The sequence below is a fragment of the Argopecten irradians genome, chromosome 2 (genome assembly GCF_041381155.1).
Source record: "Argopecten irradians isolate NY chromosome 2, Ai_NY, whole genome shotgun sequence".
Classification (NCBI taxonomy): Eukaryota; Metazoa; Mollusca; class Bivalvia; order Pectinida; family Pectinidae; genus Argopecten; species Argopecten irradians.
Genome location: NC_091135.1, coordinates 50,418,689 through 50,446,679, shown reverse-complemented (window position 1 = coordinate 50,446,679; position 27,991 = coordinate 50,418,689). Strand labels below are relative to the sequence as shown.

At 32.4% G+C, this 27,991-nt stretch overlaps 1 protein-coding gene across 1 annotated transcript in view; it reads right to left on the bottom strand.

Annotated features, from left to right (window-relative positions):
• Positions 1–653: 653 nt before the first annotated feature.
• The window catches only part of LOC138315842 (sodium- and chloride-dependent taurine transporter-like), a 49,434-nt gene continuing 22,096 nt past the window's right edge, over positions 654–27,991 (bottom strand). Inside the window, exons 2-14 of the mRNA XM_069257140.1 lie at positions 15,498–15,629; positions 15,128–15,272; positions 12,254–12,388; positions 11,827–11,959; positions 11,256–11,390; positions 9,915–10,018; positions 9,332–9,456; positions 8,857–8,969; positions 8,238–8,375; positions 6,965–7,067; positions 5,006–5,106; positions 4,658–4,828; positions 654–3,785 (exon numbers count right to left, since the gene is read on the bottom strand). Of these exons, the coding sequence (XP_069113241.1) occupies positions 3,639–3,785; positions 4,658–4,828; positions 5,006–5,106; positions 6,965–7,067; positions 8,238–8,375; positions 8,857–8,969; positions 9,332–9,456; positions 9,915–10,018; positions 11,256–11,390; positions 11,827–11,959; positions 12,254–12,388; positions 15,128–15,272; positions 15,498–15,629 (1,682 nt within the window). The 3' untranslated portion in view covers positions 654–3,638. The remainder of the gene's footprint in view (positions 3,786–4,657; positions 4,829–5,005; positions 5,107–6,964; positions 7,068–8,237; positions 8,376–8,856; positions 8,970–9,331; positions 9,457–9,914; positions 10,019–11,255; positions 11,391–11,826; positions 11,960–12,253; positions 12,389–15,127; positions 15,273–15,497; positions 15,630–27,991) is intronic.

Below are 27,991 nucleotides of genomic sequence, written 5' to 3'. Positions count from 1 at the left end.
ACTCCTATAGCTTTTTTTATCAATACATCCTATGAAGGTCATATCATTGATTTAGGTTATAGAACTTTCTAGAATATAATCATGTATAAACAAATATGTTTGTAAACATGTTGATTTTAAGTAGAGATCTAGAATGATCTATTTCCAGAAAGTTATGTGTGTTTACTTGTTTACTGTTTTTAGTTAGATATTTCTAGAAGTAGAAGGTTCTCCAATATTCTTGAATTACGGTTTAGCTATATATACTCCAGCTGTCCAAGGCTAATCAGAACTGTAATGAGACCTGTAATAAGACATACCAAGAATTGTACAGCGCCATATAAGATTCTATTGGGAGAGCTATTGTGACTTTATCTGTGGATTATTACAACACTTTGTGTGGATTTATTCATATTGCCTGGAACTTTACAAATCATCGGTGGACATTCAATTTCCTTGTGGATTTGTGATTATTGTGAATTTGAAACCTGGAAGGATCAAGGATTATACCAGGACATTCGCATACAGATAAGTAACACTTTAAATCATCGTACTACTCTTGTACCACCACCAATTACTTTAGACATTGTAAACCATCTCTGTATAATATTGTACATATAATTAAACTGTGTTTTGAATTTAGCTGCTGGTTTCTCCTTTCTGTTATTCGTTAATGTAACAAATTAAGATGAATTTATTGTACATCGGATTGATTTGTATTCAAAAATATAAATACAAATATAATGACAACAAGGAGCTAATGAAATTATGTCAGCAAAGATATATTCTTAAGGCATCTGCTTTTTCATGAGGTAACCATTTTGAAGGATGACGAAATCTATAACAGGAATAGTATATTTAAGCACCGCTATGGGAATGTATGCTAAAACAATACCTCCTTTGAAGTATCTAAAGTAAATTACCTGAACCAACTCAAAAGATTTAAGTAGATCGATATCGGACACTGTATACTACAATAAGTGAAAAATACATGTACATGATACACCAGTAAGTAAATTGTGCTAAAACTGAAACTGAAAGTTTTTAATCCCCAGTTGTAAGAACCTTAATTATATTATATTGATTACTTGTAGTATCCATCCAACTGACCCCCTAATGGTCGGTCACCATTGCATTGTTATTGATAAAATTGAAATACAAAATAATGTCTATAAGGTTTATTGTAAATCGAAAAATCTACATAGTGTTTAAATAATACAGGTTTACGCCGGTCGTCAATAATGTACTGACAACAAATAATACTTAAAGATGCTACACGCTGACAGATGGGATTTTTTTGTCAAAACAGGAACAGATAAATTAGTGTTCTTTTTCGACTAACTTTACACCATTATCATCATTGAAAAGTTTGAGCTCATAATTTTACTTTATGATAAGATACTAAAAATAAATAATTGCATCCCGAAAGAAATTCTATGTCCTATATGGAATAAAGTACTAATTGCGCATGCACCAAAAGCAAAATACGTTATTTTATAATATTTGTTGTGTTGATTTGATATAGATATACAATCAAACACCAATAATTGTTCAAATGATCATAATCGTTCACGCTCAGTCGGCGGTTGAGCATCTTTAATCGTTTTAAAATTAGATATAAAATACAAAACAGTCGTGACTAGATCTTATGACCCTATCATACATTCGTACTGATAGGATGTTAAGCCTAATGAACAACAAGTATTACCTAAAACAAATAATTGATTCACGAATACCTTCATTGACTGTAATGTAAGATTTGGCCAGTCTCACAAGCAATTATGTATGTTTTATAGAATTATCACTAGCAATGTATCACATGTATGTTTATTGTTAATTTCATTCTTCCGCGATAAAGTTACTTAACTAATGAAAAAAACCTGATGAATCATTTAAGTTAAACAGAAATAACACAAGATTATATCCTATAATGCTTTGTTTTGAAATAAACACAAATGACATTTCCTGGTGATGGGTAAAGTAATTCACTTTCATTTCAAAGTTGCGCTTACCAGCATTTGGTCGGCTATCATCATTCTGCTTTTTGTTCCTTAACATAGAGTACGCATAGCAGAAGAAAGGGTGTCTTTCGCACTTCAAAATATAAAATCCATTATGTGACTTTTTTCATATAAATAAAAAAATGATATCTTCTGTTGATTCAAATGATAGGTGAATCAAATTACATTTTAACGCTGACGATAATGTAGAATAATATCGGAAGTGATCAGTCACCTCCCTCTTATATACAATTACAAACACAGATATCACAACAGAAAGCTTCACCCTCTATTACTTCATATCAATAACGTTAATGCTGCCACTAGTTATTGAATGCTTGAGGTAAATTGACACTATATAAAACAGTAAAGGAAGTTATATTAACCGATATGCGAGCGATGTACTTTCGCAAATTTTGCTATGAAATGTAAGTCGCAAATGATTATCTTCACGACTTAATATCGACCTCTTTTATACGGAAAGGTATTCAAATTGTATTTTGTTATTCTGAAAGTTATCACTACATCCGTGAAACTGAAATGATAATAGGTAATAGCCAGAAGTACTTTGTCCACAGTGGACATAGATCATTGAGTTTAAGTCTGGAGTATCACTATTGACTTTCCATAAAAATGTCTTTTTTTTCTAAATCAACTGACGATTAAGTTACTTTAATGAAACTTTGTATGTAGCCTAACATTAGAACATTATCTCGGAGGAGTTCAAAAATCAGCTTGATTCGACAGTAAGTTACGGAGTTATTGCCCTTTGAACTAATAATAATTATTACTGGACCTTGTGAATACGATAACTTGTATAAATATGCATTCAGCTTCATGAAACTTTGTATTTAGACTAAAATTGAAAAGATCTCGGACAAGTGCGAAAATCGATCTGATTAGATCGTAACTTACGGAGTAATTGCCCTTTGCAATTATAATTATTGAATTTTGTGATTATGATAACCTAATTTAATATGCACCGATCTTAAGGAATCTTTGGAATGATCTCGGCTTGATTCAATTATAACTTACGGAGTTATTGCCCTTTGCAATTATAATGATTGAATCTTGTGAACATGATTACTTGAGTAAATATGATCTGAACTTAATGCAACTTTGCATATAGATTATGTAGTTAACATTGGAAATATCTTGAACAAGTTTGAATATAAGCTTGATTAGACTCTAACTTATTTACAGAGTTATTGCCCTTTGCAATAATAATTATTGAACCTTGTTAACACAGTAATGTGAGTAAGTATGCACCAAGCTTAATAAAACTTTGTATGTAGACCTATTCGATGTATGTTCCTATTTCCTGAACAAAAGACATCAGTTGGCTAGTAAATTACTAATTTGTATCAAATATCAGGTGACCGTTAAGGCCCATAAGTCTCTTGTTATGTTTAAACTGTAAAATTTGGTAAACTTCGAGATAGAAAAGAGCGCGAGCAGATAATTTCATTTTATACACCACAAGGAATCAATGTAACACACGATCATGGTAAATCGTTGATGTGCTACCTTACGTCAAGAATATATTTCCTGTCGATAAAGATGTTGTTTAGTATAGCAAAAAATACACATTGGTTATCATTACTAAAATAAAATTCGTAGTGTACATAAATCATGTAGATCTTCCAATGTGTTAACCCTTCAGAGCATTGCTACAGATTTTTCTATATCGAACATTTCCTCAGCTTCGTCTTCGATGATGGTGACACCCTTGCAGAATCCTTGTGAAAGCCATGCCCTTGGAATTTGTTTCTTTCTTAAGATTGGCATTACCGATTTTCGTAATCGCTACAATAAAATAAAAGAATTCCCATGAACAATACCAACAAAAAAGCACAATTGCTCTAGAAGTTAACACCACACATTTGCCTTTCCATCAACATATGATCGGCACTCCCACAATTCACGAAATATCTCCCTTACTCTCTCAATGAGTTTTATGCTTCATAAATGGTAGTTATCTACCGAACTATACTTACAATAACTAGTTTATCCAGAGTTATTAATATGGTACACGTATTACATATTTTGTAATTTAAAACAGATAACAATCATATGGAAAAGTTGATAAAATTTTAGAGTCGCCTAATACTAAAATTCATAGCTATTAGAGCAAGCCATCTTTTTAAAGGTCATGAAAATAGCATGAGTCTCACAACATTACAGTGAGAGGAGATTCACATTTATGTTAAGCCATTGAAACTCGTGTAGAAATACCGCATTCCTTTTAGAACGCACTTGCTTAATTTATACTTTATTATGGTCATTGTTGTCTTTTATTCTTATAGTTTGGCTCTACATGACCCTGGCTGTCGATAGGCCATTAAACGCAAACAAACAAGGATTAAAGGATTGCTTACTAGAAGCTCGCGAGTCAATTAAAATGATGACCGAAAAAACCTTTTCTATGAAGACTTCGATAAGATAAAATAATGACAGATAAGGTATACCAATATATGTAGTTGCTTTTTACTCTCAATAGAAAATAATTGTGTGAAATATATTTGTTATGTTAAATTCACCACCTTCAAATAATGTTCATCAGAAGTTTTATTGTGTCATTTGCTCATGTGAATTGAGAGATGCACTCAACTGACTGTAATATAAAAGTTTCTGTGTTTCGATAAACATGTAAAATGTGTATGTGCTTCTAAACGTACCTCAGTGAGAGTTCCAGGGATCTGACGAATTTTAACGATCATAGTGATTGGTATACAGATCATTGAGGCAAACGCCAGCAACAAACCGAACGCCTCTCCGAGAGCAGGGTACTGGTACGAATCTCCCACAGTGGCCGACTTAAATGTTACTACTTGGAAGACGAAAATGCCCTGAAATGAAAAGGTTAGTAAACACTTAAAAACTAATATTTCATTTTTTCAACGCAATGTTTAGATCATAACAATCAACTTTCATTAACATCATTTTCAGATTTAAATTTTAATTTGTCATAGTTTGATTACACTTTTTAACAATCATTAATTTTCTCTATTTAATATTTGTCATACCGCGGTGACAGCTGGTGTGATGAACTTCAGACAAATCCACAGGAACGGATTGATTCTGAACCCTACCATGTGCTCTATTACGTCGTAGAACCGTGTCGCACCTAAAATTAAGATAGATAATTGAGGCTACAAATTCTCTTGTTCACTGTTCAAGTGCTAAATTGATAATGTATGTGTTTACAAGTATTCCAAACCAGAAATATCTACCAGACATAATGACTAAAATTTAAGAAGAAATTATATAGGTCGAGAGGCCGCATGTTGTCATGTTTTCGTTTTGCTGCTATATTGACTAGCTGCAAAAATTATTAGTTAGTTTGTGTCTGCAAACGAAGTTTCTAACTTTTTTCTGTATAAAAATATGCATAATGTATAGATTTACTTAAGCATGATTCTCAACATCTGATTGGTTTATGAAGTCAAAGCCAAAACGGGCGTCTATGAAAAATAATGTCCGTCCGTTTTTGTGTCGCCTGCAACGCAAGTGCAACATATAGGTATCACTATGTCGACGGTGGCGACGTCTGGAAAATGGTACCTTAAATATTGTCAAATTTTAACCAAACTTGATATATTGCTTTATATCAATTATATCTCGGATGAGTTCGATACTTGTCATTATCCGTCAATATTTGCAAGAGTTACTGAAATCGTCAACACAGATAAATTCATGGTTTCCGCTCGATAACTATGGTATTTATTGTCCGATTTCAACCAAGTTTGGTATATTGCTTTATATGAATGTGATCTCAGGGGTTTGATACTGGTCAAAATCCGTTAATATGTAGAAGAGTTACGGGACTTTAAAATCATCAAAACAGATAATTTCTTGGTTTCCTATCAATAACTTTCGTTTTTATCATCCTATTTCAACCAAATTATGTATATTGCTTTATATCAATGAGATCTTAGGTGGGTTCGATACTGGTCAAAATCTGTCAATATTTGCAAGGGTTACGAGACTTGATAACTTATATATATTTGTACTATGGGCAGCCTAATGAGACTTATCCAAATTCATTTTTGAATTGTCTTTCTGTTAATATGATTATCATTCTTCTTCTTTTCTTTTATTATTTTAAAAACATCAAATATCTAAGTAAAGTACCTCTCCTAAGTAACTAATTATGGATAAACACTTTTAATTACAAATAAAGTTGTAACTCAACACAACAAATATATGTCTATTTTGTGAGAATGGTTCTTGATTCCCACCGGTGGATGGCTAATTGTGTTATACACATGTGGACTTTATAGCCTGTATCTGTTGTGGTGAATAGGACCAATATCACAAAAAATACATACTATCAAGTATAGTTAGAATCATGTCATAATACAATGTACTTGGTTATTATATAAAAAAAATGAAAATTAGCTTTTAATTTTTCATAGTTACAATAAATATGATCAAAAATTATGTCGTTCCTCATCTAGGAGTTACCTCCCCTTGTTTTCATAAACCTCACCATGTATAATTATAAGTGTTTTATATAACTGTTGTCTGTACCACCAGTATCAGGAGAAGACTAAGATAGGCTATGCTTGATGTCTAATTCAATTTACCCTAACATCTTTTGTCAATAAAATATTTGGAAATTGAAATTGAATTAGTTGTTAACAATATTTTCAACTGTAATAACTTTTTTTGTGATGTTTTAAACTACTATGCAGTCGACACGTCCACTTCCGTGGAAATCTTGTTTTGTCTAGGACTTCATAAACCCCAAAGATATTGAGACTAACGTTCAGTGAATACTTGACGTACAATGTGCATTGTTTTCGGTCTATGGAAAAATACCCTCAAAAATCTAAACAATAGAAATTAGTGTAAACATATGAAATTAGATTATTCTGATATCACATGGAACTTTTTTTTACCATGTGACAAATGCGTTTGTATTTCGTCATTATTGGACTTTATATGAATATGGAATAACACTAGAATAGATAAATACTGACCAAAGATCCAGCCTATGGCGATGCATTCCCAGAAACATACCCACAACATCACCATTCCACTGGCTGAGTAGTAGTCGAATAGAGTGAAGATGTAAATTCCACCCTGTAATTATAAAGAAAACGTTAGACCAATAAGTATGTTTTCTTCGATCAAGGTGGGATGTTTGTGTGAAAACAGTAACTACCGTCAGAGGGAAAATGTCAGATTTTACTCAATTTCTTTACGATCCACTGTTGCTACAAAGTATACCAGAGGGCAATGCTGTAGTTATAAGGTCATCTAACCTGAAGGTCGGGATGACCTATTGTCATCATGTACCGTCCGTCGCCGTGCGCTGTGTGATGTGCGCCGTGCGTAAACTTTTCATTCAAAGGACTTCTTCTCTACAACTTTAACCGAAAGGCCCAAGGTACTCATATTGGGCCTACAGCATGCTAGCACGAAGTTTGTTCAATTGAATGACATTGCCTTTCATTTAAGGTCACAGGTGTTAAATAGCCTTTTAAACGACTTCTTGTGAATAACTAAGAGGCCTAGAGACTTTATATTGGACCTGTGATATGCTGAAATGAAGGGCTACTTAGTTTAAATGTCTGACCTTAAACTTCATTCAAGGTCACAGGGATTAAATATGCTAAATCCTTTAAACAACTTGTAAATACCTAAAATGCCTAAATACCTTATATTGGACCTGTGATATGCTGAGATGAAGGGCTATCAAGTTTGTTAAAATGAATGACCTTGACCTTCATTCAAGGTCGCAGGAGTGAAATAGGCTTAAATCTTTAAACGACTTCTTATGATTAACTAAGAGACCTGATATTGAGCCTGTTACATGCATGGACGAAAGACTACCAAGTTTGTTCAAGTGAATGACCTTGGCCTTCATTAAAGGTTACAGTGATAAATAGGCTAAAATCTTTAAACGACCTCTTGTAAATAACTAGGAGGCCTAGAGACTGCATATTGAATTAGTAGCATGATAGGGTGTAAGGGACCTTCATTCATGGTCTAATTCATCAAATATATCTACTTTGAAAGGTTGTTCACCAAGTTGTATAACTGATCACCAATCTCGAACTTGTTTATTAGAACGTTGTGCCAATTGCAAAACTTTACATTTTGGTCATATATTGAAATCTATACTCAGAATTTGATATTACAACATTTAGTCTATCATAACAATTTTCCTTTCAATGATAACAGTCAAATTGAAGGATTTAGCTGCAGTATGACTGTCTTCCTGAACTTTAGCTTCAGTCATCCACCTACCCTTGTTGTCATTGACAGACCGATGAGGAAGGCGCATGCACAGTATATCGCTGTGACAGCCATGCGGTGCCAAGGTTTATTTAAGTACTTAGGGAACATGTCAATAAACGGTGTGATGACAGCTTCCACATGTACAAACTGAAAACGAAAATAACCACATCAAAATCACTGACCATATGTTTAATTTATATATCAATAGAACGTTATGATAACATTTAAATCGGAAACAATTAAATGGTAGTTTGTTATGTAAATATTAGTCTTAACTTACCTCACACAGATCATTTTCCCGTTTACATACTGCTTATATAAATGCTTGCTGTGCACATATGCTAAGTATGGTCTTTCATTTCAAAATAAATTGAATTCGAAAATTGATAACCTTCAATATACAACCATCAAGGTGAAAACTGTGACCGTGGATATAGTGAATATGTATAGGCCTTGGCATAATTAGTGAAAATTCCCTCTCATGTAAATCACATTTGTAGAATTCCGACGACGATATTAGATTGACTAAATTGTGTAACCAGCCATCATCCGAACTCGGCATTATGTTTAAAATGTCAGGTTTATTGAAGAATATCAATGGAAAGTGAAGATTTCTTTACTCCCTCACCTGGCTATCAATGCCAACGAGGAAGAGCATGAAGAAGAACACCGCTGACCATAGATTAGACAGAGGCATACTGAGGACTGCTTTCGGATATGTGATAAAGGCAAGACCTGCGCCTGTAAAAACGACATATTGTTATTTTAAAAAATCTAATGAAGAGCATCAAAGAATGCTAGCGGTTGTTATATAACAGTAAACGGATATTCCGCTATTGGTTAACGTCCTAGTAACACAGTTATTTACAAATGTAGAACGTCTTGGAGAAAAGCCGTACTACCCCCGGCGTAAAGGACGCCGATCAACGGATATAGGCTTCAATCCCTCCCACAATCTTCTTTCAGATTAACCAAAAATTCACATTTAACTATGAATCGGTCACTCTTCTCTTATATTGATGTAAATTGACGCTTTTGAGCTTCCAAGTCAGCTAAATTTTATCAGGTTTTTATTCAGTGTAATATATCGGATAAAAACTTGCCAGATGACACGACTTCTGAGATATCCACTCCCTGTTCTGTCGCCATGAATCCAAGGATAGAAAATACAGCGAATCCTCCCAGTAGACTAGTTCCACTGTTGATGCACATGATGAGGAAGCAATCCCTGAAATGAAAAGTGCATTTAACGATTATAAAGTCAAAACCAAGATTCTGTGGTTTGAAACAAATCACATGCAGTGAAAGCCCGAATCTCATTTTTAGACAAAACGGTAAAACTTACTAAAGAAACCCGGAAAAAGATTTTCAGAAAGTTTCCTTTTCTATTTTCAGAAAAAAATACGCATACAATCTACATGGTAAATATTGATGAAACAAAAACTGAGTATGATATGGCAAGATATCTTTTATTAATATCTGGGCAGCGAGGATGTTTCTTGTTATGGCTAAAGCAAGCAGTTACATATATTAATGATACTGCATTCTGAGTATTAGATATGGCTGTATTATCGCAAAAGGGAATGGTATTGTTCATGAACATGTTAACATTAAAACGGAAATGTTGTGCTGTTACAGGTTGCGAGCTCAGCGTAACTGAGTACATTCCCTTTGCGATAAGAATACCTGTAAAAGTTATTGTCAAACTTCTTGTAGCTTCCAAGCGTTATCATGGCTCCTAGGGCAATAGCGAGGGAGAAAAATATCTGAGTCCCTCCGTCTACCCAAACCTGTAAAATAATCATTTCTACAACAACCACATCCTCTCTCCTCCTGCAAAACAATTATACACGTAGCAACCCATGAATCGGACAACGATGGGACCGGCACTGCAATTTAATGGTTAATGAATATAACATGTCTGTAACAAAAGGGGGTTAAACATCCTTCTATCGTTAGGTTGCTGTGATAGGATATTTGCTCCAGTATCTGTAAAACAAAATATAAACAACACTTTTCGGCGGTGGCCAATCTACTTCCTGACAACAGAACATTGAAATACTGTACAGTTGTTCTTTTATCGCGGCGCCATTTTTTCCTGTATTAAACCAAAACATCATTAAAGGCTATAGTATTCACGATGTTTTGTGCATTTACATGCTTATTTTGTTTACGTTTATTTCTATATTTTATGAGTTAAATTTTCCGTGATAATTCCCAACTATACAGTATCTAAATACAAAATGTAATCAAATTGAACAAACAAAAACAGCATAAAAATGGCGTAAATGTTCTGCTTGTATAAAAGTTCGCACACAAAACCATGCATTGCCTAATTTTCTAGACGCTGCATCCCGCCTCAAAATAAGAAGAAATAACAGTCGAATCCCAATGTATGAAGCGTTAACGTCCGCCAGCAACTTTGGAGATATGATGGCTGTAACCCCTGGCGGGAGGTCCACATACCTGGAAGTAAATCAGATCTCAACTAGTTACATATACCAGGTATAATGGCATACACCTGCTGGCTGGAAAAATGATCAATGTTCGAAAAATTGCCTCATTGGAAGGCATAGGCTTCATATTACGTATTGGTGTGAGATACTAGCTTGGTACACTCTTAGATAGAATAGACTGATGGCCTTCATGTACAAGCCATCGCTTCAACCAAGGCATCACAAAAATGTTTTTTTTTTTTTTTTTTTAATTTTACAAACACTATTATCATATAAGATTTGTGTGCTTGTGCTTGAAATTTACTCGTTTAAAAACTGTACAAAAGTAATCAGCATTATTTTAATTTCACAAATTAAAACATTATGACTTTAAAATACGCACTTCACGAATTGTAGTTATTTTTATATTTGCAATATTGACGATTTTTCATTTGAAAACTAAACGGATGAAGACATTACATTTCTTTAAAATGTATTAGAAATAGGTAAACGTATTGAGATACTGCAAGGTAAATCCATTAGAAAGCATTTGGGGAAGTGGATTACGGACCCCTTATGCAACTTTACATACCTGAGCCTCGGAAAGTTTAGAGAAATCCGGAATGAGGAAATATTTGATGCCGTAGAGTGCTCCGTCCAGGGTTAGACCACGGACCAGTAAGGTAATGAGGACAACATAAGGAAAGGTAGCCGTGAAATATACAACCTAAAATGGTAAAACTAGCTCTCAGTAATGGAAGAGAACCTGAATACAGACACACAAAAATTAACTACAGTAAAGAGAGTTACATTTTCACATAAATACAAAACCTTTAATATTATTAAAGAAAGATAAATTATCATTATAACACACAACATACTTCAGATCAAAATTAAACATATCATAAAATACAGATGTTATTCACGAGATACTGAACTCTTGACAGTTAGTAAAGTAAAATCAACACAAAAATCATACAATATCAAAGATATTGTTTACCCTCAAAATTCACAGCCTACAGCAGCAGGGAATGCAAAACAATCATACACAAAGGTAATAGTATAAAACACAACTGGCAAATTGAGTAACATATATCTATCTAATCTATAAATCTATAATCTATTTATCTATAATAACAGTTTTGTGCTTGGATTTTACTGACCTTGCCGGTCCACTTGATGCCTTTCCAAACGCAGAAGTAGACAAATACCCAGACAAAAAGTAAACACAGAGCAATGTCCCGGATCACTCCTCCGCTCTCCTCAATTCCACCCGACATCTGGAGAACTCTCCGTCTACAATTAAACAGCCAGAATGAGGCGGGCGATCAGGTATCGAGTTTATTTTATCTTATTTTCAATACTTTCTACTTTTGACCTTTCATTTTATCTGAAAGGAAGTAATCAAATCGAAATCCGTAAACGATCGACTTTTTCAACTACTACTCTAAAACTGCCGAAGCATATTCAATGGAATTTTTCACTAACATTGTAAGGCATTCAAAATTGTGAATTATATTATCCCGCCTCCAGGGACGACAAAAATACTTATATACGTGGTAAATGTTTTCATTAAATATAGATACTTACTCCCAGAATTCCACTGTCGGGTCTACCGTTGAGGTTGAATTGTCCTTCAAACAAGCCACAACGGAGGTGACGTTTAAGGTATCGTTCAGCGCCCCGTTCGTCCCGTTACATGGTAAAAGCTTTATTGGACTGCATCTGGAAATATATATATATAGAATATAATACATTAGAATAAAAATGTGGAAGGAATTTTTTTTTGTATTTTTTTTTAATTTTTGAAGAGATTTTACATGGGTACAAAAAACATTTACATATGATATTCAATATTCATTATTTAAATCGTAATATTCATTTATAAACTTTGAACTTATCTAATACTGTAAACCAAGTTATTTACAAGGGTTGCTAGATATAATGCACTCTCAAGGTGTTCATTGAAAAAAACAAAATTTACTCTCTCTGTAGATATGTATATATGCATTATATATATTAATTAGTTATTATGTGTTTTCACATATATATAATACTCGACTGGATTATATCAAATCTGAAAAAAAATATATTTGCCTGTGGACAAAGTGGTTTACAGTACTAGGTATTCCCTATACAATATGATAGTAATTTTCTTGAGTTTTAATTGAACGATTACTTTTAGAAAAGCAAAAGAAGAAATTAAGTAAAAAAAGAAGAATAGTAGAAAGAACTGAGAGAAGGAAGAAGTGGCAATGGACTGACAATGCTCATTATTCTCAATGAGATTTATAAAATCATATGTAAAAAGATTAGATACCACACCAAGATCATGCAAAAAAGAAATTAAAGTATATTAAGAGAAAAAGTTTAAAAAGTGACATTATTCTAAAAAACTTTCCCATTTTCTCCACTCATTGACAAATTTCATAATATGTGTTTCACCCTTGGTGGTTGCAATGTATTTTTCAGTCCTGTACATATCCTTCAAAAGATTTTTAAATGCATTCATTGATAAACCAATTTGAAGACATCTAGCACTATAAATATATTGCTTTAGTACTAAAATGACAACATTATCTGTATAATTTTTACAATTAGAGTCCAAAAAATGAAAGATTCCTTATTAATCGAAAATGGAATTAAAAGCATCTCTAATATGGATTCAAAATTTGATAGGAATTACTGAACATTTTCACAGTCCCATAATGTATGAACTATAGTCTCAATTTCAGTTTTAATGTGGAAGGAATTTATGTTTATAAATCTTTTAAAATTTTTGAATAAATTTTTACTCGTTTCTGTATCATGGTTCTCTTTTATGCGGTACCCAAAGAAGCAGTTTTACTCCTTTCTGATCCATGATACAAATTGACAATCAGTGCACGGCTATTGATATTCTGATGAAACAAGAAATAACATGATATTTAGAAATTCACTTTCTTTTGATGCCGGGGTACTCGAATGGAAACTTCAATGGATTTTTTTTAATATCAAAGCAACTGATGATTACGATCATGAACTAAATCATATCTATTTCGCACATTTTTACCAGAACAGTTCTGTACATTTCGTTGTTGTTTTGATGTTAACCGATGTTGCTATTTCGGTATATTTCGGGTTACATTTATATGGACCTCCTTCATCTTGCACAATACCCCAGTCCTTATTATTGTTTAAAGAGGACCCCAGAAGAAGAACAGTATTTGAAATATCATAAATACAGATCGCCCGCACATACAGTAGAAGTGATTAAAAGTGTACCATGGGCGCTATCGACTGCGGTATTAGGAGAGAAATAGACAAAACATATGCAACGTTAAGTGTACCAGAAAGGTGTATCGCGGTACAGTTTTAAAATATCACTCAGATGTGTCCGGCCGCTTTCAGTCATCGTATAGCTAAGATTGTTGTAAAGTAAGCTGTATATTGTTTTCATTTAAAGGGTATGTTTAGTCACTAGCCTGTAGAGGTGTTCAGCTGATATGCACGATTCCTGATGAAGATGACAGTGTATATATTGTACGTGGACTCGTCATCGAAACGTCACACGTAAAAACTACACTGGTCGTATAACAATATCATTATACAATTTAACTTTGTTTGGTTTTTTTAGTTTTACGGCCCACCGACAACTAAATATATAAGGTCATTAAATGACCAACCGTATTACACGACATTCATTACTTTTAAATATTCAAATAGAAGATAAATAATGATTGCATATAAACGATCATGATAAGACAAAAGCAAGTAAGAACTTAAACATAGATCGTACATTTTGATTTGATAAAAAGGTTGTTTTAAATGAAACAGTTTTGGTTAAAACACTAGAGAAAACTCATTTTGAAACAATAAATGTTGAGTTGGTATGATTATAAATTGGAAAAACGTTCAAAAGGCCATTCTTACCAACCTAAAGAGACTGTTTAGAAGGTGATGTAAATGTTTAATTTGTTGGTGGTTTTTTTAATAATCAAACAAAAACTGACAATTGCAATGCTTTGATTCCTAGCGAAAACAGGTGGTTATATATGAATCGCACAATCTTCATGGCCCCTTTCATGTATTTGATATGTACAAGAAACGATGATTTTAAGTTTCGTTTGTAAATTATGTAACCATTACATTATCCTAAAATTCGCAATGATTGTGTTACAGTTACATGTACTGTACAGTCTTCCAACTTTAAATGATATATGCACGGTCACGTCGAACCTATAGTGATAGCAAACCAGAAACAATGTGCGCATTGAGTATAAAATTTGAATACGTCGCAGAATGGATAGCACCAAGTAATAACTGATCTGTTTTAATACATAACACATATAACGTAAGTCATGCTGCAATAATCTTTGTCTGTGTTTTTAATTTGTTTTTCCGGGTTTATATGGCTTCATAGTAGCACTGTAACATATGTTAAGGGGCTATAGGGGTATAAAAGTTAGGTGAGATGGATGTTACCTGGGTGTGTTCCATGGATTGTCGCAGTGAGACCAGGGTAGTACTGCCTGTAAACTCATTACGAAGTAGTAACAGCCCCAGGCTAGCACCACAATGTAATATATATTGACCAGAATCATCATCACCAAGTTGGCTACCCCGATACCTGTAGATATAACATTATTTTATATAACACAACATTAACAATTAGGAAGAAAAAGTATTTAAACATCATGTAAAAAGACAAGTATGTATCACCATTACTACAAATAAACAACGCGTTTGATAAAATTGCGGTAGATATATAATAATATGTGTTAAATACATGGGTTGAAATATATGGCGAGTATAATTCCACTGTTATTTTTTTAGACACTTCTACTGTTAATACCTTGGAATAAAGGACAAATGTTCCATGCTCCTGTTCCACTTTCACTCATAAACTGACCGAGCCCTATTTCCAAGATCAGTACGGGTGCCGCCCCGCATACCAAAAATAACAGGTAGGGGACCAGGAAAGCGCCTGAAATTAGAACTAAAATGTAATGTTTCTGTTGAATAAGTACAGTGTAATAGCAAAACAACCAATAACTATAAATAGCTTATGGAAACTTACTCCTTTACTTGGTGTTTTCAATACTCTTTTAGAATGTTTGTTTTACCTTCACATTCCTTCATTAACTTTTAATACGTTTGCAATGAGAAGTTTAAGCTTTGACGTTTTCTTAAGTCAAATTGAATATTGATGAAAATAGAGCGTACTCTACCATTAGCTATGCAACTCCTACACAATTTCGAGATTTGACTTCACTGTAAGACAGCATTACATTATTTAAAAAAATCCTTCAGCTGTAAATAGAGCGCAATACAACAACGGAACACCAAACCAGATAAGTTTGGTTCGGATTGCACTAAGGATAGCATGTGTTCCATTACCTGATAACTATCACACCAATATCGTGGTCGGATGCAGATAGTTGCAGTTTGCTATGCATATCTATCAACACAGTACACATGCTGCATTAAGTGTGGTTTTTAATGCGTGTTTCATTCGTTTTTGCCATAAAAATGTGATCCCGAATCAGTTCAATTATATAGACAAAGTTTAGTGAAAACTTAAATTAAAAGGAAATAGTTTCAAGACATTATTACCCTTGTACCGGTTTCTGAAACAGATTGAAAACTATAAAATATCAAAATAGTTTTGTTTTCTAATGTGTTTATACATCGACAAAACACTGCTGTGTTAAAGAAACATTCTGCAGTGCGATGGCGCTATAGAAGACTCTAGAGTATCACTATTACAGGGAAACTCAATCCTGCAGCCTTCCATACATGACCATCCATACAAAATAATGTATAGAGGACGTCGTCCTAAAATGACATTGGCTATTGATGGAATATTATACATAATCAACCAAACAAAAATCGTTTAGACTTGTACCTTCTGCCCGGATTACATGAATCGGAATAGTCGATATTTTTTTCATTATTTTCTTTATTCCTAAATGACTGTTTTATAAACATTGACACAGGCACGCTTTATGTGCTTCAAGTTGAGTGTTCGCTCTAGTGTGGAAGTTCCAGGTTGTAGTCCCTGACCGTTACACAACACAGTCTATATAGCCATTATCTAACTTTCTGCACAGAGAATGTCGTTGCCTATCATCAGTATTATGTGATCACCGTGTGTGATTGGCAGAATGATTTAATGAGATAGCGCTATACAATGACACTTCTCGCAAGGCATCGCTTATTGGAGAGGCCGTCCAGGTTGATAGGGTGTTATCCAAAATCTACTGAAAGCATTTTTTTTTCTATATTGTATTATTCATTGAACTATATTTTCTTACTTTTTGTAACATCCAATGTATTCATATGATAAAACTGAGCGGAAGTACGCAATACACTTTTTGTCTGATACTTATCACTAAGTATCTTTGACATTTGTTTTAATATAATTATTTTCTTCATATTAATTTCTTAGCATCATTTTCCTGAAAATCAATAAAGATTATTCTTATGTTTGCAGATTAACCATTTATCCCGACCAGCAAGTTGTACCCGATAACTAACACGGCAGAATGGGTATTAATGGAAATCGATTTTCACTCACACATCAACTTTCCACAGAAGGAGACCTTTGTAATTAAACCTTAATAACTATATGTGAGTTTCTATGTAAAAAGGCAAAAACACTAACAGCAGATTGTAGGATGTAAGCTACGGTTGTTTTGTGCGTGTGTGGCGAGGACTATACCTGGTGGTAGTGCTTGTTGATCCATACATATTCCCATAGCAAGTTAAGTGATAAGAAGCTTATTATTTCCTGGACTAGTACAACGTCATAAAGTCAATATAAATCACTAACACTGAGCAGGTTGATCCAAATCTTATAAAAGCTAGATGTACAGTACATACATTTGTATGTTCATTTAGGAAATATGATTTGTTCTGATTGCATATCGCATGTGTGTGGATATAATCAATGCTAGTCATATTTCATCTTTTTTGTAGTTGAAGGAACGTGTTGTTGTTTTTTTTTTGTTAATGGATATTTTTTTTTAATTTAAATTTATTTGCCTTTCTGTACTAGACGAATAATATGGACATTAATTAGTTTATCTTATGGCTGAAACCACGTTCAAATCTACATTAACTTGGCAACCAATTCATATTTGTTCTATGCATCGTATTACTAGTTACGTAACTCCGTAGCCGACATTTTATGTATATTTCTTTTTTATAACTTTTATTTATACTTATTTTTATTATTTATATTCTTTGGCGAACTATATATTTCAAATAATAGATTTACATTTAGTTTTGACTATTATTTTTTCTAATGCCTCCCTTGGTACCGCCTCACTTTTGGCCTCGAGTTGAGCGTTTGCCCTGTGAGGAAGACTCTGGATTCTGTTCCCTGGTCGAGACACACCAAAGTTACCACCAGTTATAAAGGTGGTAGTTTCTGCTCTTGCTTAGCGCTCAGCATACAGGGAGTGGGACGACTGGTTCGCCCGTTGTCAGTATAATGTGACCGGGTGGGGTGTGTTGCTTGGTGTCTTCAGCTGCATGCTTCAGTGATATAGCACTATAAAAAGGGCAACAGTTCCACTATACAAGAAGACACAACATGGGATACTTCAGTCTCCCAAAACACGCACCTCGCACAACATACACGTAACACATTGCATACATGGGAGGCCGTCCTTACATGACGATAGCTGTTAATAGGACGTTAATCAATCAAACAAACAAACAAACAATGACTATTATCTATTATCTTTCAATTTATAATGTAGCATTAATTGAATATTTAACGTGTACATGTAGTTCCAGAGAATTTTAGGTTTTCAGAAAAAAGAGGCACGCATGATTTTTAGACGATTTCGCGTCAAATAATCTAGATAAAATGTATAACCAAATAAAAGCATGATTTGTGTTAAGTTTTACATTAGTTTATAACCTTAATCGCCTTAGATGGTCTATATAATTAGATATATGGAGATTGTAAAAGATTCCAAGGTTGTGGTCAGTTTATGGAATAGGGCAAGAATATCATCCAAATTAACAATTCGGCAACCTTGACCATGGGTTATTTTATAATTCTCTTTGTACATGTACATCAATTATGCATCTCCGTATTTTGTAACAAAATCATTAAATGGAGATAGACTGACTGAATTTGAATGCAATCATACAAACGCAGCCTACTTTTATTTTGTTTACTCTCATTATTTTAAAACTATAACAAATTCGACTCTTTAAATAAACAAAATAAAAGTAGGAATGTAACATGCATACATGTATACTAATTAATGTGGATATGGATACTGTTGTTAACATTCTTGTCATACATCTCAAGGACTTTCACAATTTCTTCTGATATAGGCAGGTTTAGCAAACTAACATAATTACTGTAGTATGTTTCAAAGGTAGTGTTCAAGTAAAAAATCCCATAGAAACTGCCAACAGCCCAACTTTCTTGAAACTTTGCATATCGAAAATACTACTAGTTATCCATTTAATATAGCATTACTTCTTCCTTTTCTGATTTTCAAAAAGCCCAAAGGGCCTTAATTCTTCGCATCCATACTCATTAAATCTACAAACATGCCAAAATGGGTTAGCCTTTGTTAAATATTCTTAATTTTTTATTCATAAACCATTTGAGTACATCGTATACTTAGTAGTAATATCTTTTAGATTTTTAACGGAAAATTTTATTTAAAATCATTTTTTACGAAAAATTAACACTATTGGAAAAAAACGAAAACAAAATATTGCTCTTTGTTATCTCATTTCACCCTGTTACGGGTTTTGTCCACAATTTTACCCCACATTAAAAATATTCTGATGATATTTTCTGTCTATGTATAAATTAGTTTAGAAATTAAAATCCACGAAAACAGTTTTTGAGTAATTTGAAAATAGAGAGTGCAGGTAGGAACGGACCACTTCTTTGTTAGTATGCCTAATTATATATTTTAAGTTTATGATTCCTTAGTCCTATGTAAGTGAAAATTAGTGTACAATAATAATTTTAAATGCTTAATATCATGGTAACACCTTTGAAAATATTAGTTGCCATGGTAACTAAACGGAGGCCTCTCATTGGCTTAAATTTAAATGATCTCATAATTAAGTGAAATTAGTATATAGAGGTTATGAGGTAAGCTAACATGGTATCACTTTCAAAAAAGATTGGTTGCCATCGAAACGAAATGGAGGCCTCTGATTGGTTGAAATTTGATATTGTCAGATTTAAGTGAAAATTGTTATGAAAGGGTTATGAAGTACATTTGTATGCTGAATGATATGGTATCACTAATTTTTGAAAAAAGTATCTGCTATAAGCATGTTTTTAAAATGGTTTAAAAGTGTGGACAAAATAGATAACATACCAACTATTTCGAGCAAACCCTTTATCCTCAATTTTTATCCTATCAAAAATAAAGAATGAAGTTTCTTTTATTAACAAAAACAATTAAAATTATAAATAATATGTTTAAAAAATGGACACAAGGATCCCCTTGCCACATACCCAAAGTATAGTTAGAAAACATAATTTTAGGCCCTTTATGCCTTTTTAAAACATACAAAAAAATAAAAAGCTCATATAAAGTAGTTATATACCTAGACCTTGAACACTGCAAAATCTGAATGTGGGCGGGTTTTGCAACCCTACCTTTGTATATGATAATAATAAATGTATCGAAATAAAATTTCAAATGTAATGTCGGAGCCGTTGCATCTTTCAGAACACCTCTGGTTTTCTGATGATTTTCATGGCGATATGTCGGACTTGGTGGCGACTTTGTACATAATGCAAATTTCACTTTGACAGACTGGACCACGTCTTTGTCAATATGATTCGGGTAAGTGACATATTAAGTAAGCACAAGTCATGACAAGAAAATCCAACATAAAGATATACGTTATAGATTCCAAAATTACTCTCGATGCCCAAATCATGTTATATACATGGCCTGCTTGCTCATTTAAAACCAAAATAAGTTAAATCACAGTAGTGGTATCAGTTAATTTACAGTAGTGGTATAAGTTAATTTACTGTAGTGGTATAAGTTAATTTACAATAGTGGTATAAGTTATATACTGTAGTGGTATAAGTTAATTTACAGTATAGTGGTATAAGTTAATTTACAATAGTGGTATAAGTTAATTTACTGTAGTGGTATAAGTTAATTTACAGTATAGTGGTATAAGTTAATTTACAATAGTGGTATAAGTTAATTTACTGTAGTGGTATAAGTTAATTTACAGTATAGTGGTATAAGTTAATTTACAATAGTGGTATAAGTTAATTTACTGTAGTGTTATAAGTTTATTTGCAGTATAGTGGTATAAGTTAATTTGAAATAGTGGTATAAGTTAATTTACAATAGTGGTATAAGTTATTTACTGTAGTGTGTATAAGTTAATTTACAGTATAGTGGTATAAGTTAATTTACAATAGTGGTATAAGTTAATTTACAATAGTGGTATAAGTTAATTTACTGTAGTGGTATAAGTTAATTTACAGTATAGTGGTATAAGTTAATTTACAATAGTGGTATAAGTTAATTTACAGCAGTGGTATAAGTTAATTTACTGTAGTGGTATAAGTTTATTTACAGTAGTGGTATAAGTTAATTTACTGTAGTGGTATAAGTTAATTTACAATAGTGGTATAAGTTAATTTACAGTAGTGGTATAAGTTAATTTACTGTAGTGGTATAAGTTAATTTACAGTATAGTGGTATAAGTTAATTTACAATAGTGGTATAAGTTAATTTACAATAGTGGTATAAGTTAATTTACTGTAGTGGTATAAGTTAATTTACAGTATAGTGGTATAAGTTAATTTACAATAGTGGTATAAGTTAATTTACTGTAGTGGTATAAGTTAATTTACAGTATAGTGGTATAAGTTAATTTACAATAGTGGTATAAGTTAATTTACTGTAGTGGTATAAGTTAATTTACAGTAGTGGTATAAGTTAATTTACAGTAGTGGTATAAGTTAATTTACTGTAGTGGTATAAGTTAATTTACAGTATAGTGGTAAAAGTTAATTTACAATAGTGGTATAAGTTAATTTACAATAGTGGTATAAGTTTAATTACTGTAGTGGTATAAGTTAATTTACAGTATAGTGGTATAAGTTAATTTACAATAGTGGTATAAGTTAATTTACTGTAGTGGTATAAGTTAATTTACAGTATAGTGGTATAAGTTAATTTACAATAGTGGTATAAGTTAATTTACTGTAGTGGTATAAGTTAATTTACAGTATAGTGGTATAAGTTAATTTACAATAGTGGTATAAGTTAATTTACTGTAGTGGTATAAGTTAATTTACTGTAGTGGTATAAGTTAATTTACAATAGTGGTATAAGTTAATTTACTGTAGTGGTATAAGTTAATTTACAGTAGTGGTATAAGTTAATTTACAGTAGTGGTATAAGTTAATTTACAATAGTGGTATAAGTTAATTTACTGTAGTGGTATAAGTTAATTTACTGTAGTGGTATAAGTTAATTTACAGTAGTGGTATAAGTTAATTTACAGTATAGTGGTATAAGTTAATTTCAATAGTGGTATAAGTTAATTTACAATAGTGGTATAAGTTAATTTACTGTAGTGGTATAAGTTAATTTACAGTATAGTGGTATAAGTTAATTTACATAGTGGTATAAGTTAATTTACAATAGTGGTATAAGTTAATTTACTGTAGTGGTATAAGTTTATTTACAGCAGTGGTATAAGTTAATTTACTGTAGTGGTATAAGTTAATTTACAGTATAGTGGTATAAGTTAATTTACAATAGTGGTATAAGTTAATTTACTGTAGTGGTATAAGTTAATTTACAGTATAGTGGTATAAGTTAATTTACAATAGTGGTATAAGTTAATTTACTGTAGTGGTATAAGTTAATTTACAGTATAGTGGTATAAGTTAATTTACAATAGTGGTATAAGTTAATTTACAGCAGTGGTATAAGTTAATTTACTGTAGTGGTATAAGTTAATTTACAGTATAGTGGTATAAGTTAATTTACAATAGTGGTATAAGTTAATTTACAGTAGTGGTATAAGTTAATTTACTGTAGTGGTATAAGTTAATTTACAGTATAGTGGTATAAGTTAATTTACTTAGTGGTATAAGTTAATTTACAGTAGTGGTATAAGTTAATTTACTGTAGTGGTATAAGTTAATTTACTGTAGTGGTATAAGTTAATTTACAGTAGCGGTATAAGTTAATTTACTGTAGTGGTATAAGTTAATTTACTGTAGTGGTATAAGTTAATTTACAGTATAGTGGTATAAGTTAATTCACTGTAGTGGTATAAGTTAATTTACAGTAGTGGTATAAGTTAATTTACTGTAGTGGTATAAGTTAATTTACAGTATAGTGGTATAAGTTAATTTACAGTAGTGGTATAAGTTAATTTACTGTAGTGGTATAAGTTAATTTACTGTTTTGATATGAGTTAATACAAAGTAGTGGTATAAGTTAATTTACTGTAGTGGTATAAGTTAATTCACTGCAGTGGTATAAGTTAATTTACTGTAGTGGTATAAGTTAATTTACTGTAGTGGTATAATCTGTAGTGGTATAAGTTAATTTTACAGTAGTGGTTTAAGTTAATTTGCAGTGGTTGTATAAGTTAATTTGCAGTAGTGGTATAAGTTAATTTACAGTAGTGGTATAAGTTAATTTACAGTAATGGTATAAGTTAATTTACTGTAGTGGTATAAGTTAATTTACTGTAGTGGTATAAGTTAATTTGCAGTGGTTGTATATGTTAATTTGCAGTGGTGGTATAAGTTAATTTACGGAAGTGGTTTAAAGTAACTGTACTATTTGTTTTCGTGTTTCAACATGCTATCAAAGGAAAGTTCAATTTAGTTGGCTTCACTTGTGTCACGCGGTTTATGACAGGTTCATATTCGGACATTTGTGATATATTTATTTGTGTTAATTTAACTGAACATAATTAATATTCTAAGTTTAGAAGTAAAATACAAAGCTTCATTTTAAATATTATAGCCGTTTCTTTATATCGATCTATTGCTTCAACGTATTTACCTGTGTTTCTCTTAGCTAATCCTTCTTAGCACTTCTCAAAACCGGTAACTCTTACGTCAGTTAATGTATGGCTATTGTATATCACGTTTAGACTATGTGCTGTTAACATTTTTGTCCCTGTATCTTTTGTATATTATCATTCTGTGTTACTTGTAGTGTAGAGTTGGATATTTCTCCGCACCGACTGTAATGGATTATCATTTTTCACAGACTACATTAGAGCTACGTGTATTTCTCCAATGCACTAGCTGTAGCGTTATGATACTTGCATGGCATTAGCACATGGAAGGGTACCATCTCTGTAATACATAAGAAAACCTTGATGAGATGTGGTAGGTGGAGAGGCACTCGTAGGAAGCCTCTATTTCCAGTTTGAATAGTTAGGCCAAGGTTGTGTTTTTTTCTGTTTAACGTCCACAGACTGGTAGGTTTTAGGTCCCACTAGGGGTAAACAAACACTGCTTATGCAGCGTACAATAAGCAATAGGGTTTTCCCTGTTCTATTAAAATAAAAACCCTTCTGTAAGTTAAAAAAATCAATTAAATAATCTTTATTTGGATAATGAGGCGTATAAAACATCAAAATCGTGGTTCTTAAGGAAATTTTGTGTTTATTCTCTTGTGTGTGAATGTTAGCCTTGTTCATTGGTACAGTAGCATGATATTATTATATAAAAAAACACACAAATACGGCGGTACAGTGAAATGGTGAACATCTGTGTTATTCTGAGAATTTTTACTGATGCCTACACAAGATACATAGTACACATAAAATGGTTCAGTACGGCATGAGTGATACTGAATGGCTCATTAACTTGAGATTCCTGCCTTACGTTCTCTAATGCTTTCTTTTGGACAATTAAAGTTAAGGGATTTATTAAATTTAACGAATGTTTGTGAAAATAGGCCCTGGTTTGTTAAAAGGCTTGTAAGTAGTAAATGAAGAAGTACAGATATACGGATGGAGAAATGTAAATTACGATCACTCCATTACACATTTTATATAGCACCATATTATACATGGCAATTGTGTACTTACATATAGGTAAAAGTAATTTTCAAGCTAAAGAAAATAAGCATGCAAACTGTAAATCTACAAGAGAATATCGGTTAGAATATGAACTTTCTAAAACATAATTAAGCCCGCTGGGTCTATATATAGTTACAACTTTCAATTAACATTTGTGTAGAACTGCTTTTGGTCGTAATCCATTGTACTTGTTCGGAGCATGTACACTCGTAATACTTTAAAAAATAGTTTTGTATTTATTATTCATCATCCAATATCAATACAAGTTCGTGAATATGAAGGACCAGAAAACAAGTTTTAGCTTGTTTTAATTCCAAGTTACGTGTGTAGAAACTGTCGCGTGCAGTTGTATTAAAGTCATTTACAAGGAAGTACAAGTAAGTAACACGTTGTGTTAGTGTTATTTCGGACTGAAGAAGGCCCTACAATGGCTGAATATATATTCCATAGACATGATTTGAGTTTATTTTGAATTCATTTTGGCCTTTTATTTCGGATTATTAATATACTAGCTTTATACCGTTTTCACATCATTATGAAGTAAGTACATGTATGTGTTTTTATACTGTTAATCGTCTATTAGAGATAGTCTGGACCAAACTACGAGTGTCTTAAATTAATATATTGCTTCAAATGTAATAAGTAAGATAATAATCCAAGGAAATTCACAAGAAATACCATTAATTATCCTACACATTGTGTTGTCGACGAGGATAAGTCTAGTCTTTTAAAGCGAACTTTATACACTAACCTACAGCAGTATTTCACCTTCTCTTACAACATGTGTATTTGTAATTAATTATAGATACATGTGACTGTGTATATATTTCGTGTGTGACCTAATTAATCTTATTGTGAAAGAACAGATATTAGCATGTACATATGTAAACACCGTCTTTCGTGTCATGACGTATCTCGAAAGTTCAAGTTTCAAATAAGATTTTTTTTCGAGTGATGAGTGTACAGAATCAATGATATTCCTCTTTGTAGGAGAAACAGGGGTTTCCCAACAAGTTACTGTTGTCCATCATGTTTTCGATTTCGAATTAGTTAATTTTCATATTTTGTAATGACAAGAACTTTAGTGAGATCACATAAACATGGTAAATAACAGTGACGCGTTGTGGAACCTGTTTATCCAATAAGTATTATTCTATATTTATACAGTGGTGATAATCTCGTCTACATTCAAAGAAACTTACCACCATACAACCAGGGGCGTAGCCAGGGTTAAAACAATGGGGATGCAATGACTTAATTATGTCGTGTTTTTTTTTTTTTTTTTTTTAATTTTTTTTTTCGTGCCGAGTAAGGGCATCCCCTCCTAGTATGAATCCTATCTACTGTAGCAATTTTCAGGTATTCGGAGAAAGAAAATTGCGTTTTATTTGAAAATATACTTAGTATGAAATTGAAAATTCCAAGTTTGAATTTTAACACAGGAAGATGAGGAACATTAGAGAGAGGTATCATCAGCGAACAGACGAGATGCGGAATAATAAATATCGAATGTATCGTTTATGTACATTGTATATCAAAAATAAAAGAGGTCCTTAGATAGAACCTTGCGGAACTACGGCATCAATTTAAGTAGTCCTTTAACCAAACGATCTGTTCACCACCAATTCCATATGACTTTAATTTTACTAATAGACCTTTAGTCCAGACACGATCAAAGGCCTTAGAAATATCCCAAAATACAATACAGGTATGTTTTTTTTTCTTCAAGCGATAAACAATATTATGAAACATTTCTATTAATTGATATACAGTGGAGTGACCTGGCAAAAAGCCCGACTGGTATTTAAAAAAAATAACGAGTTATTGAGAAAATAGTTATAGATATTTTTTTAAAGGACACTTTCAAAAACTGTACCGACAGTCGATAATAGAGAAATTGGACGATAATTAGATGGAGAGTGCTTATCACCCTTTCTAAATAATGACATTACTTTTGCTAGTTTCCATGAAAGTTGTTAAATGATATTGGAGGTAATTCAAATGAACAAAACTTTGATATTAAAACTGACGAATTTATGATTATTTTAAAAATATAAATAGGGAGATAATATAGACGAACATTTTGACTTTGATGATGTAAATGGTGGTTTGTTTGATGAAATACTGTGGATGAAATAAAGCATGCAGTTAAAAAATCTTAAAAATAATAAGGCAGGTGGTATAGACTGTATTATAAATGAATATATAAAAAAACTCACTGGACCTATTTTAAAATGTCTATCATAAATTGTTTAATATAGTTTTAAATACGACAAGTATCCCGGAAGCTGTCACCTTTTTTATTTACGATTTATCTAAATGATTTAGAAGACTTTTTTCATGAAAATGACGCCAGTTGTCTCCAAACTAAGCAAAGCTTGAGTGATGATATTGGGTTGTTTATTGTTTCTTATCCTTTATGTTGATGGCACTGTTATTGTTTCCGAATCAGCAGAAGGACTACAGACTTTATTGGATATGTTTGAAATATACTGTAATGAGTGGAAACTTACGATTAATACGCAAAAAATTAAAATTGGTGTATTCTCAAAACAGAAGGGTCAAACGCGTTTGCGCTTTTTATTTTGCAATGAAGAATTAGAAATATTGGAATTTTTCACATACGTCATAATACGGCGGCGTATTAGGGCCACTATGTAATGTTATTTATCTTTTACGTACAAGTTAGTATCTTGTACGTACAAGTTAGTATCTTGTACGTACAAGTTATTATCTTGTATGTACAACTTAGTATCTTGTGGGTACAATTTATTATCTTGTACGTACACGTACAACATAGTATCTTGTACGTACAAGTTAGTATCTTGTACGTACAACTTAGTATACTGTACGTACAACTTAGTATCTGGTGCGCACAAGTTAGTATCTAGTACGCACAAGTTAGTATCTTGTACGTACAAGTTGAGTTGATCTGCTGTTCACCACCGAAGAATTAATGTTTCATAATTGTAATTTGACTTTGCCGGACTTTCAATTAAAACTGTTCATGTACACGCACTGGTTTGATACTGGCGTTTCATAGTTGCTCCATTAATAGGGGACATTGCAGAATCCTATATAGTTTACTCAACTTCCTTTAGGTCAGGGTTCTGTCAGGTACCAAATTTTATCAAAATCTGTCAAGTAGTTTAGGAGGAGTATGCCGAACAATATTGTGTCTACAGACAGACAATCAGACAGATAGACGGGAGCAACACGATTTCAGTATACCCCCTTAACATCTTTGCGGGGTTTTTC